The 14,924-nt window shown below is 39.8% G+C and overlaps 1 protein-coding gene across 1 annotated transcript in view; it reads right to left on the minus strand.

Annotated features, from left to right (window-relative positions):
• The window catches only part of ANKRD31 (ankyrin repeat domain 31), a 134,388-nt gene that overhangs the window by 8,586 nt on the left and 110,878 nt on the right, over nucleotides 1-14,924 (minus strand). Inside the window, 2 exon segments of the mRNA XM_070378491.1 lie at nucleotides 6,083-6,185; nucleotides 14,784-14,924. Coding sequence (XP_070234592.1) covers nucleotides 6,083-6,185; nucleotides 14,784-14,924 — 244 coding nt within the window.

The raw sequence follows: 14,924 nt of genomic DNA on the forward strand, positions 1-14,924 counted from the left end.
AGCATAATCCAGCAGGGGGATGGCACATGGCAAGTGCTCAACAGATCATTTGTTTTCTTCTCTTTCTTCCTCTATCAGTAGATGTAAACTACCAGGGTGAAAAAAAAAATGACCTGTTAAAATAGTGAAAAAGAATCAAAAGAGTTTAAATAGGAGCTGAAAGAAACACCCGCTGCTCTGTTATCAGGCAACCGGCTTCCTTGGGTGTTTAACTTTAACCACATCAAACAGAAGCACCTGTGAACGTTTGTCTTCTATTACATATTCTTTTACAGAGAAATGAAGCACAATAACAGCACTAAAATGAATAAAACTGTTTCTTTAAAGTCATGTATTTACAACAGATTACACATACGTCAAAGACTTTTTCAAAACAAAAAAGTCTACTTTTTAGAACGGAAAAATTGTGTTCTATTTCCAAATGAACAAGTGATGTTAAATCCTCATGAAAGAAAATTATAAATTATATAATCAGTGTGCATTAAATGATAGCTTGGGAAAAGAAAAGACCTCAGGAGACACCTTTTTGTTCTGTTTTGCTTAGATAAATACACTCAGCTTCAGGTGTTTTGAGTGTCTTGGTACTATGGTGACAGGGGACATAAGCATATAAAATTGACTTTCCAGGTAAATGATGAAATGTGATCTATATTAACATAATTTTAAAGAGAACTTTATGAAAAGTATATCATTATGTTTATACACAGTGTTCACAAATGATGTAGAAGTTTTGGGAATGTTCATTTTTTCCTATTCCAATATATACTGAAATATCAATGAAGAGTCCCTCAATAACACAAAAGGGAACTATAACGAAGTACGCAGTGGAGAGAGAGACTTGGGAGGAAGCTGTGAAATTTTAAGGGAATATGCACCACAGATTCACTCCATTTTAAAGCTTAAAAGGACGTTAGAGATAAAAACTTCAGGGATTCAATCAACATTTCATTAACAGAATTTCATTTTTAAAGGTTAGCTTTGGTATGTTTAAAATCTTTTATTAGACTTAATATATACCCTCAAATGTGTTACTATACCACATTTTAACACCCTGTAGTCTATCAATATGTTGCCTCGTGTTGCCAAGTTAACTAGTTTTTGTGCAGAACTCAAAAAAATAAAAAGCTCTTCCATTATCTCTGACTTATTGAAGAAAGTCATATTATCTGTTATCTTCAGGACTCAGGATTTTCTTGATACCATGAATCCAAAATGATATGTATTAACAGAAGTAAACTGGATGAGGGGTAAAGAGAAATAGTTCTTTTAAATTTCTGGATGAGAAAATGTGAAGGGCCATCACTTCTTTCTTTTTTCTTAAAGTATAGTTGATTTATAATGTATTAGTTTCTAATGTACAGCAAAGTGATTCAGTTACACATAATATGTTTTTCATAAGACACTGAATATAGTTCTCCGTGCTATGTAGTAGGACCTTGCTGTTTATCTATTTTACATTTAGCGGTTTGTATCTGCTAATCCCAAACTCCTCATTTATCCCTCTCCCACCACCCCTTTCCCGCTTTGGTAATCATAAGTTTGTTTCCTATGTCTGTTAATCTGTGTCTGTTTCATAAATAAGTTCATTTGTGCCATATTTTAGATTCAACATACAAGTGGTATCACATGGTATATGTCTTTCTCTGTTTAACCTACTTCAGTGAGTATGATAATCTCTAGGTCCATTCACGTTGCTGCAAATGCATTATTTCATTCTTTTTTATGGCTGAGTAGTATTTCATTGTGCATATATACCATTCCTTCTTTATGTAAAAAATGTATTTATTTAACTGCATCAGGTCTTAGTTGCGGCACGAGGGTTTAGGTGCCCTGCGCCATGTGGGACCTTAGTTCCCCAACCAGGGGTCAAGTCCACATCCCATGGACTGCAGGATGGATTCTTAACCACTGGACCACCAGGGAAGTCCCCTCCTACATCTGCTTTATCCATTCAGCTGTCAGTAGACATCTAGGTTGCTTCCATGTCTTGGCTATTGTAAACAGTGCTGCTATGAACATAGAGGGGCCTGTATCTTTTTGAATTATAGTTTTGTCCAGATGTATGCCTAGGAGTACCCACTCCAGTGTTCTTGCCTGGAGAATCCCAGGGACAGGGGAGCCTGGTGGGCTGCTGTCTATGGGGTCGCACAGAGTCGGACACGACTGAAGCGACTTAGCAGCAGCAGCATGCCTAGGAGTAGGATTGCTGGGTCATGCGGCAGCTCTACTTTTGATTTTTAAAGGAACCTCCACACTGTTTTCCACAGTGGCTGCACCAATTTACATTTCTACCAACAGTGTAGGAAGGTTCCCTTTTCTCCACACTCTCCCCAGCATTTATTTGTAAACCTGTTAATGATGGCCACCTCTAACAATGAGGTGGTACCTCACTGTAGTTTTGACTTGCATTTCTCTAACAATAAGCAATGATGAGTATCTTTTCATGTTCCTATTGGTCATTTGTATATCTCTGGAGAAATAAGACAGCAACCTTGCTTGTAATAAGGTTAGAGGCTTTACATTTTTCTGACTTGCCAGGTCTTTTGATTTCTTTTAGGTACCATAAAACCAGGTACAAAAGAATCCTAAATCAAGGAATGTTTAAATAAAACTTCAACAGTAGCCTACAGACCTGTTTTATAGATTCCTAGGTCCAGATCAAGGTAGCAAGATGCTAGTTGGCATACTGGTGCCTCCACAGTTCTCAAATTAGTGCTAACATCTGAAATTTCTAAAGGAAAGAAAATTCAGGATTTCTGGAGAGACATTAGTAACAGGAAACTGTTTATACTGCTGGCAACAGAAGCAGAATCCATTTTTCAAATTTCATGCCCCCTTAGCAGGTGATCTATGAGCACTCTGAGAAAGGAGATGTATGGCTGGGGAATATTTTTCTGGGCTCCAAAATCACTACAGATGGTGACTGCAGCCATGAAATTAAAAGACGCTTACTCCTTGGAAGAAAGGTTATGACCAACCTAGATAGCATATTCAAAAGCAGAGACATTACTTTGCCAACAAAGGTTCGTCTAGTCAAGGCTATGGTTTTTCCTGTGGTCATGTATGGATGTGAGAGTTGGACTGTGAAGAAGGCTGAGCACCGAAGAACTGATGCTTTTGAACTGTGGTGTTGGAGAAGACTCTTGAGAGTCCCTTGGACTGCAAGGAGATCCAGCTAGTCCATTCTGAAGGAGATCAGTCCTGGGTGTTCTTTGGAAGGAATGATGCTAAAGCTGAAACTCCAGGACTTTGGCCACCTCATGCAAAGAGTTGACTCATTGGAAAAGACTCTGATGCTGGGAGGGATTGGGGGAAGGAGGAGAAGGGGACGACAGAGGATGAGATGGCTGGATGGCATCATTGACTCGATGGATGTGAGTCTGAGTGAACTCTGGGAGTTGGTGATGGACAAGGAGGCCTGGCGTGCTGCAATTCATGGGGTTGCAAAGAGTCGGACACGACTGAGCGACTGATCTGATCTGATCTGACATGCCTGGAACTAGAAACTCTGAGGAGCAGACAACCTTTCTAATATGAGGAAGAACCTATATTTCTGCTTTGACTCTTAAGGATAAAACTAGGAGAAAGGTTTGCTTGATCTTCCTTCAAGAAGTGTGTGTCGTGTGTGTGTGTGTGTGTGTGTGTGTGTGTGTGTGAGAGAGAGAGAGAGACAGAGACAGAAAAAGGGAGAGGGGAAGGGACAGAGAATGTGAGTATGCAAGCCCTGGGGTGGGTATGCTTTGGAATCAAAGTGAAGGGCTGAATATAAAGAATTTTCAAATTATTACCTGCCTAAGAAATCAGACACTACTAGTCATTCAGAGTCAGCTGTCAGGCTGGCTGCCTAAGAATCACTTCTAAAAACTCTGGGTCCTGGGCTCATCTCCAAGATTAGGTAGAACTGCAGTCAGGGTTAGGAACCAAAGGCCATGAATCACAACTCCTTCTAGTAGTTCCTTAAACCCTTTAACTTCTTCACAACTGTTTTATTTTATGAGTTTCCCCAAAATGATGAGAAACATTTTTGAGGCTATCCTTAGAAAACTGGGGAAAATGCATCTTATTCTGAAGCCACAAAGGGCTCTCTCTGTGTAAAGTTAGGAACGTGCTGAATTATTGGATTTGTTGTAAGGGAGCAAGTGACCCTGGGAAGCCCTGGTTAGGGGCCTGGTGACAGTAATCCTGTTTGATTTTTGACTGGTTATTACAGAATTCTCATTTCTGTTTTGTACCTCTTTTCCTCATATATTGTCCCCAGCTGGTCTAAGACAGGGCCACTGGGGGAGAAAGCGGGAACGCTGCAGTACAGGAGGGTAACAACATTAGTTACGTCCACTTTTCATAAAGCTGCTGGCCTTTCCAACAACTCTGCAATCAACTGCTGACTGAAGACTGCATTCTCCTCAGTTTTCTGAAGGTTTATTCCATCAAATGAAGTGTATCAGTCTACATTAATAAGCAAAGCTTTATTCTAGCATCTAGGATTTATTGTTAGAAAATATGGGAAACTAACCAAATCATGCCTGAAAAGAAAGGAAAAATACCATTTTCCCTCTTGTGCTAAGTTGCTTCAGTCATGTCCGACTTTTTGTGACCTTATGGACCACAGTCTGCCAGGCTTCTCTGTCCAGGGTGTTTCCCAGGCAAGAATACTTGAGTAGGTTACCATTTCCTCCTCCAGGGGATCTTCCCAACCCAGGGATGGAACCGGCGATTCTTACATCTCCTGCGGTGGCAGGCAAGTCTTTTACCACTAGCGCTACTTGGGAAGCCATTTTCCTTTTATGACACTTAAAAAAATCTACCTTACCAATTTTTATTTGGAGCTTGAGTTTTTACATGAAGTCGCATTATTGAAGACTTGGCTGTCTTGTGATGAATTTTTCATATGCATTCTCTGCCATACTATTGTTAAAATGAAATGCTGCTACTGTGAGATGGGTTTTAATTGACCTATTATAGGTTTCTTTCAGATGGCACTACTTTAGGGACATTCAAGCATTCGCTGCTATTGTTTGGGCCTGTGGATAATGTACAGATTTAAAAATAAATCTTATTGCTGATATGTCCGTTTCTTTCCCTGCGCTTTGTTATATCTGGGATGTAGTCAAACTTATCTGATTTAATAAGCATTTTTTAAAAAATGCCATGACTATTAAATACCTTGTTTACATACAGGTGAAATAAATTTATTCCAACCAAAAAAAAATCTACCTAAAATAAGTACATCATAGATTCACAGAGAAAGGAGCTGTGAGGAAAGGGTTATTCTTCTAGAAATTAAGTTAAATGGAGTTTAAATGGAGTGCAGTGAACAAACAGAAAATAATTTTTGGTGGGAATGTGGGAAAACTGGAACCCTTGTACACTGCTGGTAGAAATGTAAAATGATTCAGTTGTTGTGGAAAACATATGGCTGTTCCTCAAAAAAAGTAAATATATAATATATATTAGTAATATTGCAATTCACTCCTTGGTATATACCCAAAAGAACTGAAAACAGGTACATACAAATATATGTATATACCTGTTAATAGTAGTGCTATGTCCAATAGCCAGAAAGTGGAACCCCAAATGTCAATCAAACAATGAATAAACAAATAAATAAATAAATGCCATTATATACATAATGGAAGCATAAAAAGGAATGAAGTGCTGAGAGATGTTACAGTGCAGACAGTCCTTGAAAACACTATGCTAAGTGAAAGATGTCAGACACAAAAGGTCATATATACTAGGATTCCACTTATGTAATATATTCAGAATAGGCAAATCCACACAGACAGGAAGCAGACCGGGAGTTCCCACGGATTGGAGGGGTGGAGAATGGGAAGTGCTGAATGGGTATGGGTTTCTTTTTGGGGTGATGAAACTGTTTTGGAACTCTTTTGTAACAGAGGTGGTGGTTGTACAACATTATGAATATACTAAATGCCACTGAATTGTTCACTTTAAAATGGTTATCTGAACATTAGGTGAATTTAACCTGAATGAAAAAAAAAAAAAGACAAGTGAAATGCCTTCTCAGTGGATTAGGGTGTCGTTTTCCACAACTAAGAAATAGGTTTTGGTCTGCACATACCTGGAAGACAAGGTTGATGTTGTTGAGGTTCCAAGTTTGGGTCTGGAGGCATGGGTGATTCCTCAGAAACATACTTTAAAAGTTCCTTCCCCTGGTATGTTATCTGCACATAAGTAAATACAGAATTTCAAAATCATACAAAATCACCAGAAGCAAATGCACCTATCTCTTGCAAATTGTAACTCCAGTAGAGTACTGACTGTTGTATATTATGTATTGGCAAACTATAACTCACAGTCAAATGTGGGCTACCATCTTTTCTGTAACTAAAGTTTTTATTAGAACACAGTGATACCATTCATTTACTTAACATCTATGGCTGTTTTTATGCTACAAAAGGATCAAGTAGTTTTGACAGAGATCATATGCTCACAAAGCCTGAAATATTTATTATCTGTCTCTTTACAGAGAAAATTGTTGACCTCTGATATATATCATTAATTCTCTCATACATTCACTTACTCAACAAATGTTAATTCAGTACCTGCTACTTTACAACATAAAAAAAGTAGTGTTGCATTAATAAAATTAAGCCATAAAAGTAAAATGGTACTTTTCAAGAAATCAGACATGCAACTGATTAGACGAACAGCATTTCAGGTCTAAACATCAAAGCTTCCCCGCCTCCTCTGCCCTTGGTTTACTTGTGAACTTAGCTATTGTTTATCAGCCCCAAAGTTCAGAGCTTAGAAATACATACATAAAAATGGGCTGGACTGAGGCAGACTGGCAAACACCTGCCAGAAATGTATCAGCCCAAGAGTCTTTGCTTTCTCCAGACTGAGTTCTAAAGCAGTCTGATAACATAATCCCAGAAGCTAGGTTCACTATGGTTAACCCAGCAAATCTTGACTTGAACACCCCTTCCTCCAGGATACTCACCCAGAGATGCTCAAGTAGTGACATTCCTACAGGACCCCATAATCTCTGTGCTTATATTTCTGTCAAGCACTAAACCCACTTAAATGAAACTATGTATTAATGTGTCTGTTTTCACTAAAGATCTGTATCATACTAAGTTTTATTTTCTAGCACTTCACATAGTGCCTGACAATACAGGGAGAAAGCTCTGAAGTCCCAGATCTTAATCAGGATTCTTAAATTCTTTGAGTACCTCCAGATTTTTAAGTTGTGGGGAGTAAAATGGAAAATACTTATGAGAAATATACCTTTGGCATACTGTTGAGCACACCCTCGGTACTCAATAAGTGCTTGTTATTGAAGGGAGCAAGGACGGCCTAAGGAATATGGAATGGTTAGGCAGACTTATAGCTCAATCCTATGACCAAACAGAGCTTCACATGTTAATGTAACAGACTTGGCCTACTCAGCTTGCTAAACCCTCCTTACCTGCAAAGGAAGAAGCGGTGAGGCCACTAAATGCCTTCTGTCACTTCTCCAAATAATAAACAGGTGAAAACAATGGATTTTGACCATTCATCCAAAAAAAAGAAGAATATACCTTCAAAGCGCACATGAAATCATATCAAGCATCTTTTCTAACCACAATATTAAGTGACTAGAAATCAACTACTAAAAAAAAAAAAAAGAACAACTGCAAAACACACCAACACGTGGAAGCTAAACAACATCCTACTAACCAACCAATGGCTCACTGAAGAAATGAAAGAAGAAATAAAAAGTACCTAGAGACAAAAGAAAAGAAAATCACAATGATCCAAAATCTATGGGATACAGCAAAAGCATTTCTAAGAGGGAAGGTTCTAGTGATACAAGCTTACCTCAGGAAAAAGAAAAAACTCAAACAACCTAGCCTTACACCTAAAGGAACCAGAGAATGAAGAACAAAAAAAAACCTATCAAAAAGATTAGAGCAGAAATAGAGACCAAAAAAAAAAAAAACAGGAAAGATCAACGAAACTAAAACCTGGTTCTTTGAAAAGATAAACAAAATTGATAAACCTTTAGTCAGACTCACAAAGAAAAACAGGGAGAGGGCCCAAGTCAATCAAATTAGAAATGAAAGAGAAGTTATCACCAACACCACAGAAATACCAAGGTTCTTAAGAGACTACTACAAACAACTACATGCCAATAAAATGTACAATCTAGAAGAAATGGACACATTCTTACAAATGTACAATCTCCCCAAACTGAACTGGGAATAAATAGAAAATCTGAATAGGCCAATTACCAGTGATGAGATAGAAACAGTAATTTAAAAATTCCCAACAGGGGGACTTTCCCGGTCCAGTGGCTAGGACTCCATGCTCCCAATGCAGTGGGCCTGGGTGTGATCCCAGGCCGGGGAACTAGATTCCACATGCCACGAGTAAGGCGCTGTGTGCCACATTTAAGACCCAACGTGGGCAAAAAAATAAACACACATTAAAAAACCCCACAAAACTCCCAACAAGGATTTCCCTGGTGGTAAATCCAGGGAAAGTGGGTAAAGCTCTATGCTCCCAGTGCAGGGGGCCCATGTTGATATCACTAGCCTGGGAACTAGAACCCACATGCCACAACTAAGAATTCACAGGCCACAACTAAAGACCCCACAGGCAGCAGCTAAAGGGCGAAGATCCTTGAGTCATAACTAAGTCCCGGTGCAGCCAAATATGTAAATGTTAAAACAACAAACAAACAAACTCCCAACAAACAGAAGTACAGAACCAGAGAGCTTCACAGGTGAATCTTACCAAACATTTAGAGAAGAGTGAACACCTATCCTTCTCCAACTATTCCAAAAAACTGCAGAGGAAGGAACACTTTCAAACTCATTCTAGAAGGCCGGCATTACCCTGATACCAAAACCAGACAGGATATCACAAAAAAAGTCCCATAAATTACAGGCCAGTATCACTGACGAACACAGACACATAGATCCTGAACAAAACATTAGCAAACAGAATCCAGCAACATATTAAGAGGATCATAAATCATGATCAGGTGGGATTTATCCTAGAGTTGCAAGGATATTTCAATGTCTGCAAACTGATCAGTGTGATATAGCACATTAACAAACTAAAGAATAAAAATCATACAGTCATCTCAATAGATGAGACAAAGATTTTGACAAAATTCAATATCCATTTATGATAAAAAAAATACTCCAGAAAGGGGGCAAAGAGAGAATATGCCTCAACATAACAAAGGCCATATATGACAAACCCATAGTTAACAAAATAGTCACAGTGAAAAGCTGAAAGTATATCCTCTAAGATCTCAAACAAGACAACGATGACCACTCTTGCCACTTTTATTCACATAGTACTGGAATTTCTAGCCACAATAATCAGGCAAGAAAAAGAAATAAAGGGCATCCCAATTGTAAAGATATAAGTAAAACTGTCACTGTTTGCAGAAGACATGATACTATATATAGAAAACACTAAAAACACCACCAGAAAACTACCAGAGCTCATCAGTGAATTCAGAAAAGTTGTTGGATACAAAACTAATATACAGAAACCTGTTGTATTTCTGTATGTTAACAATGAACTATCAGAGAGAGCTAAGGAAATAATCCTGTTTACCACTGCATCAAAAAGAATAAATACCTAGGAATAAATCTACCTAAGGAGGCAAAAGTCCTGTACGTGGGAAACTGTAAGACACTGATGGAAAAGAAACTGAAAATGACACAAATAAATGGAAAGATATACTGTGTTTTGGGGCTGGGAGAATTAATATTGTTAAAATACCACACTAGCCAAGGCAATCTACAGATTCAATGCAATCCCTATCAAAATACCACTGGCACTGAACTAGAACAAATAGTTTTAAAATGTGTATGGAAACACAAAAAACCCTGAATAGTTACAACAATCTTGAGAAAGAAGAATAGAGCTCAAGGAATCATACTCTCTGACTTCAGGTTGTACTACAAAGCTGCTGTAATCAAAACAGTCTTGAACAGACACAGAAACAGACACACACATCAACAGAACAGAATACAGAGCCCAGAAGTAAACCCATGCACTTATATTCAATTAATCTCTGACACAGGAGGCAAGAATATACAAAGAAGAAAAGAGTCTCTTTACTAAGTGGTGCTGGGAAAACTGGACTGCTGCTGCTAAGTCGCTTCAGTCATGTCCGACTCTGTGCGACCCCATAGACAGCAGCCCACCAGGCTCCCCCGTCCCTGGGATTCTCCAGGCAAGAACACTGGAATGGGTTGCCATTTCCTTCTCCAATGGGAAAACTAGGAGCAACATGTAAAAAAATGAAATTAGAAGCATTTCTCACACCATATACAAAAAGTATACTCCAAATGAATTAAAGACCTAATGAAAGACCGGAAATCATAAAATTCCCAGAAGAAAACACAGGCAGAACACTCTCTGACATAAATTAGAGCAACATTGTTTTGGATCTGTTTCCTAAGGCAAAGGAAAGAAAATAAAAAATAAACAGGACCTAATTAAACTTAAAAGCTTTTATACAGCAAAGGAAACCACTGACAAAATGAAAACACTGAGGGGGAGAAAATACTTGCAAATGATATGACCCATAAGGAGTTAATATACAAAATGTATAAACAGCTCATACAACTCAGTATCAAAAAACAGCTTGTCAAAAAATGGGCAGAAGACCTGAATAGAAAATTTCCCAAAAAAGAGACATACAGATGGCCAACAATGACATGAAAAGATGTTCAACACTGCTAATCATAAGAAAAATGCAAATCAAAGCCACACTGAGGTATCACCTCACACCTGTCAGAATGGCCATCATCAAAAAGAACACAAATAACAAATGTTGCCAAGGCTGTGGAGAAAGGGGAACTTTTCTACACTGTTGGTGGTAACGAAAACTGGTATAACCTCAATGGAAAACAGTACGGAGGTTTCTCAAAAACTTAAAACTACCATATGATCCAGCAATTCTGCTCCTGGGTATACATCCAAAAACAAAAACACTAATTCAAAACAGGTGAATGTGCACTTCAATGATCAAAGAAGCACTGTTTACAGTTGCCAAGATATAGAAACAACCTACGTGTTCACTGGGGCTTCCCTGGTGGCTCAGCTGGTAAAGAAGCCACCTGCAATGCAGGAGACCTGGGTTCAATCTCTGGGTTGGGAAGATCCCCTGGGGAAGGGAAAGGCTATCCACTCCAGTATTCTGGCCTCGAGAATTCCATGGACTGTATAGTCCATGGGGTCGTAAAGAGTCGGACATGACTGAGCAACATTCACTTTCACTTTAAGTGTCCATCAACAAATGAATAGATAAAGAAGATGTGGTGTAAATGTACAATGGAATACTACTCAGCCATAAAAAAGTATCTTGCCATTTGCAACAACGTGGATGGACCTGGAGGGTTTATGGTATGTGAAATAAAAAAAACACAGAAAAAGACAAATATTCTGTTATTACTTACATGGGGAATCAAAAAATAAAAATAAATGAATGTAACAAAATAGAAACATAGATAAAGAGAACAGACTAGTGGCAACCAGCGTGGAGAGGGAAGAACGGAAGGGCAAGATAGGGGCAGGAGACTGAGAGGTACAGGTGACCACATATGAAATAAATAAGCTCTGGGGATACATTCTGCAGCACAGGGAATAGAGCGAATATGTCACAATAAATTTACATTCAGTTCAGTTCAGTTCAATTCAGTCGCTCTGTCGTGTCCGACTCTTTGTGACCCCATGAATCACAGCACGCCAGGCCTCCCTGTCCATCACCAACTCCTGGAGTTCACTCAGACTCACGTCCATCGAGTCAGTGATGCCATCCAGCCATCTCAGCCTCTGTCGTCCCCTTCTCCTCCTGCCCCCAATCCCTCCCAACATCAGAGTCTTCTCCAATGAGTCAACTCTTCGCATGAGGTGGCCAAAGCACTGCAGTTTCAGCTTTAGCATCATTCCTTCCAAAGAAATCCCAGGGCTGATCTCCTTCAGAATGGACTGGTTGGATCTCCTTGCAGTCCAAGGGACTCTCAAGAGTCTTCTCCAACACCACAGTTCAAAAGCATCAATTCTTCAGCGCTCAGCCTTCTTCACAGTCCAACTCTCACATCCATACATTAAGTATAACATAAAAACTGTGAACCACTATGTTGTACCGCTGCAACTGACTATACCTCAAAAATAATAACATTTATCTGCAAGTATATAAAAAGAAGAAAGACTGGGTTTTGTTCACATTATTGCCCTGATGATATCCAACACATGCTATGCCCTCATCAACATGTAGGCTCAGTATGTTTTCATCTGTATCTCAAAATTTTAAGTATATTTTTAATCAGTTAGTGGTGTGTAAAATTTTACCTTAGTAGACTTAGGGGTCCTGAGTCCCCCATAAGCCGCAGACATATTACTAGGGATAATTCACGCATTCAAAGAACATAGCTTTAAGAAAATCCATTGAGTTAAAAATCTACTTTCCATAAGGCAGGAGTGCTTTAATGGACAGTGGTAACAGTGACTAGGCCTCAGACTGAACTGGCACCAGGTCCCTCAGGACACTGCAGCAGCGGGAGGAGCGCGTGCCGCCTGGCGGGTGAGCATGAGGACTCCCCTGGCAAGGCCGCACTGGCTCGGCTGCCTGGGTAGATCTGAGTCAGTTCTGGGGCTCGCCGCTCTGTCATCCTGTCAACGTGGATGTAGACGTAGGACGAGACCCAGTTTTCTGGCATTTCTCGCCTGACAACCTGGCTCTACATCCCCACACCACCTAGTCAGTGAAAATGTCCACATTTACCAAGACAGCAGAAACCTGTTCTCATCAAGAAGTGACTGTGAATTCAGGAGTCACCCCAAGACAAGAAGAGGTAAAGGTTACTGTGGTAAATTTTAAAGGAGGCTTTAAAAAAATTTGTAAACAAACTCAGTTTCTCAGCCTGTGTTATTTATGAGAAGTACATGAGTACTCTATAGTAATTTTTGAAACTATTTCTATTTCTAGGATAATTTAAAAAATCTAAGCTTGCTTAGATAATCTGTATGAATATCTCATATCCAAGAATTGCCCTAATTTTAGTGCCCACATTTGTATTTGGCTTCACCATCACCATCACTGTGAAACAGTATGACTCTAATTGACATGGCTAATGAGAGAAGACCAGAGGTAATGTGATATGTAACTGAGGCATATAAGTACAGCTGCTAAGCTGCTAAGTCGCTTCAGTCGTGTCCGATTCTGTGTGACCCCATGGATGGCAGCCCACCAGGCTCCCCCATCCCTGGGATTCTCCAGGCAAGAACACTGGAGTGGGTTGCCATTTCCTTCTCCAATGCATGAAAGTGAAAAGTCAAAGTCAAGTCGCTCAGTCGTGTCCGATTTTTAGCGACCCCATGGACTGCAGCCCACTAGGCTCCTCTGTCCATGGGATTTTCCAGGCAAGAGTACTGGAGTGGGGTGCCACTGCCTTCTCCAATATACGTACAGAGTGAGGGCCAAATGACATCACAGCCAGATATGCAAAACCAGAAAATGCAGTAACTCCAACAGAGATAAAGAGTGGGAAGACTGAGTCATCGCTAGGCACAGGCATGTCAGACTCCAAAGAACCTCGCTACAGCAACTACCCGTTCGCTCTGTGAGCAGAGATTCAGTTACAGCAAAATAGTATCATCTATCATAACTCTAAGAAGCTTTGTAATAAAAAGGGATTTCCATGCATAAAATGTTAATTACTAACATGCAAATATAATTTATGAAACCATGGAAAGGATTAAGCAGGTTGAATTTAAAGCAGGTGACTCAAGTGGTCAGAAGAAAAAAATTACAGGAAAAGAGGAAGACAGAGACTATAAAGTAGAGAAAATTTAAAATATGCTCATGTAAGTGAAGGAACTGAAAACTGTTCTGGAAACACCTGTAACAGAGGTCCAGGAGACCAGAGTTCACAGTTTAGGGACAAAAACTGAGACAGAAGCCAGCAAAGAGGGTGCGCAGAGCTGAGTTGGACAAAAAAGGGGAGAGGAAACCGCCTTCTACTACTGGTGCATTAAGGCTTACTATAATGGCTAGTGGAGGCTGAAGGTATTTGCAACTCTATAAAACAGTAATGGTGACTGTCTGATGATTCACACTTTTCTGGGTAAAACATTGCAACAGTGTTCCCTGAAATGGTGCCATGGACATCTGGAGATCATCTGGCTGATCATCAGACCTCAAGGGTGTTAGTCATCAATACTCTTCATATAGGTCGTTAAACTGGGCTTATAAATCAGATGACAGAGCTGAAGGAGGACACTACTAAGTCTGGGAAGTCTGAGTAAAAACAGAAATTTTTCCTCCTAGAAGGCTAGCAATTCGTGGGAAAGACTATGTTCAAACATGTGGGTCTCAGGCTCCTTGATCATAACTTTCACCTTTAGGGGAAGAGTCTGCTTTATCATATCAGAATACTAGTAACATATTATTAACTAAATTATCCATACATCAGTGGCCCTGCATCTTCCATGTGGAATCACAAGGACCTGATATCTCTGTGGGGTGGCAGGAACTCTCGAGACAGGAAGATCGGGGCATTCGGTTTTCTGAGACGAGGTAAGGCACGAGGAAGGAGAGGCTCGGTCTGCTGTGCGACCCTGCTGCGGGGCGTTCTGGCAAACGCGGACTGCGGGAGAGCTTGCGGCGTGCTGCAGCAGGGACGCACAGAACTAGTCTGGAGAACCTTCAGCATCCTTTTTAATACAGGAAGCAGTTTTATCAGCAAAGAATATGATGTTATCTCCAACTGAATATGAAGTTAAAGATTAATTTAGGAATGACCCACCTTACTCCAAGCATAATTCCAGGTCACATATCTGTCACCTCCTAGAAGATCCTTGAGCCAGGTGACTGGGTTTTGATAAATCTGACCATTTTCTACCTTAATTTTGCCACTCAATAAAACACTGGCTTTGTGGGTAGCCTC

Source organism: Bos mutus, chromosome 10, assembly GCF_027580195.1.
Source record: "Bos mutus isolate GX-2022 chromosome 10, NWIPB_WYAK_1.1, whole genome shotgun sequence".
Lineage (NCBI taxonomy): Eukaryota > Metazoa > Chordata > Mammalia > Artiodactyla > Bovidae > Bos > Bos mutus.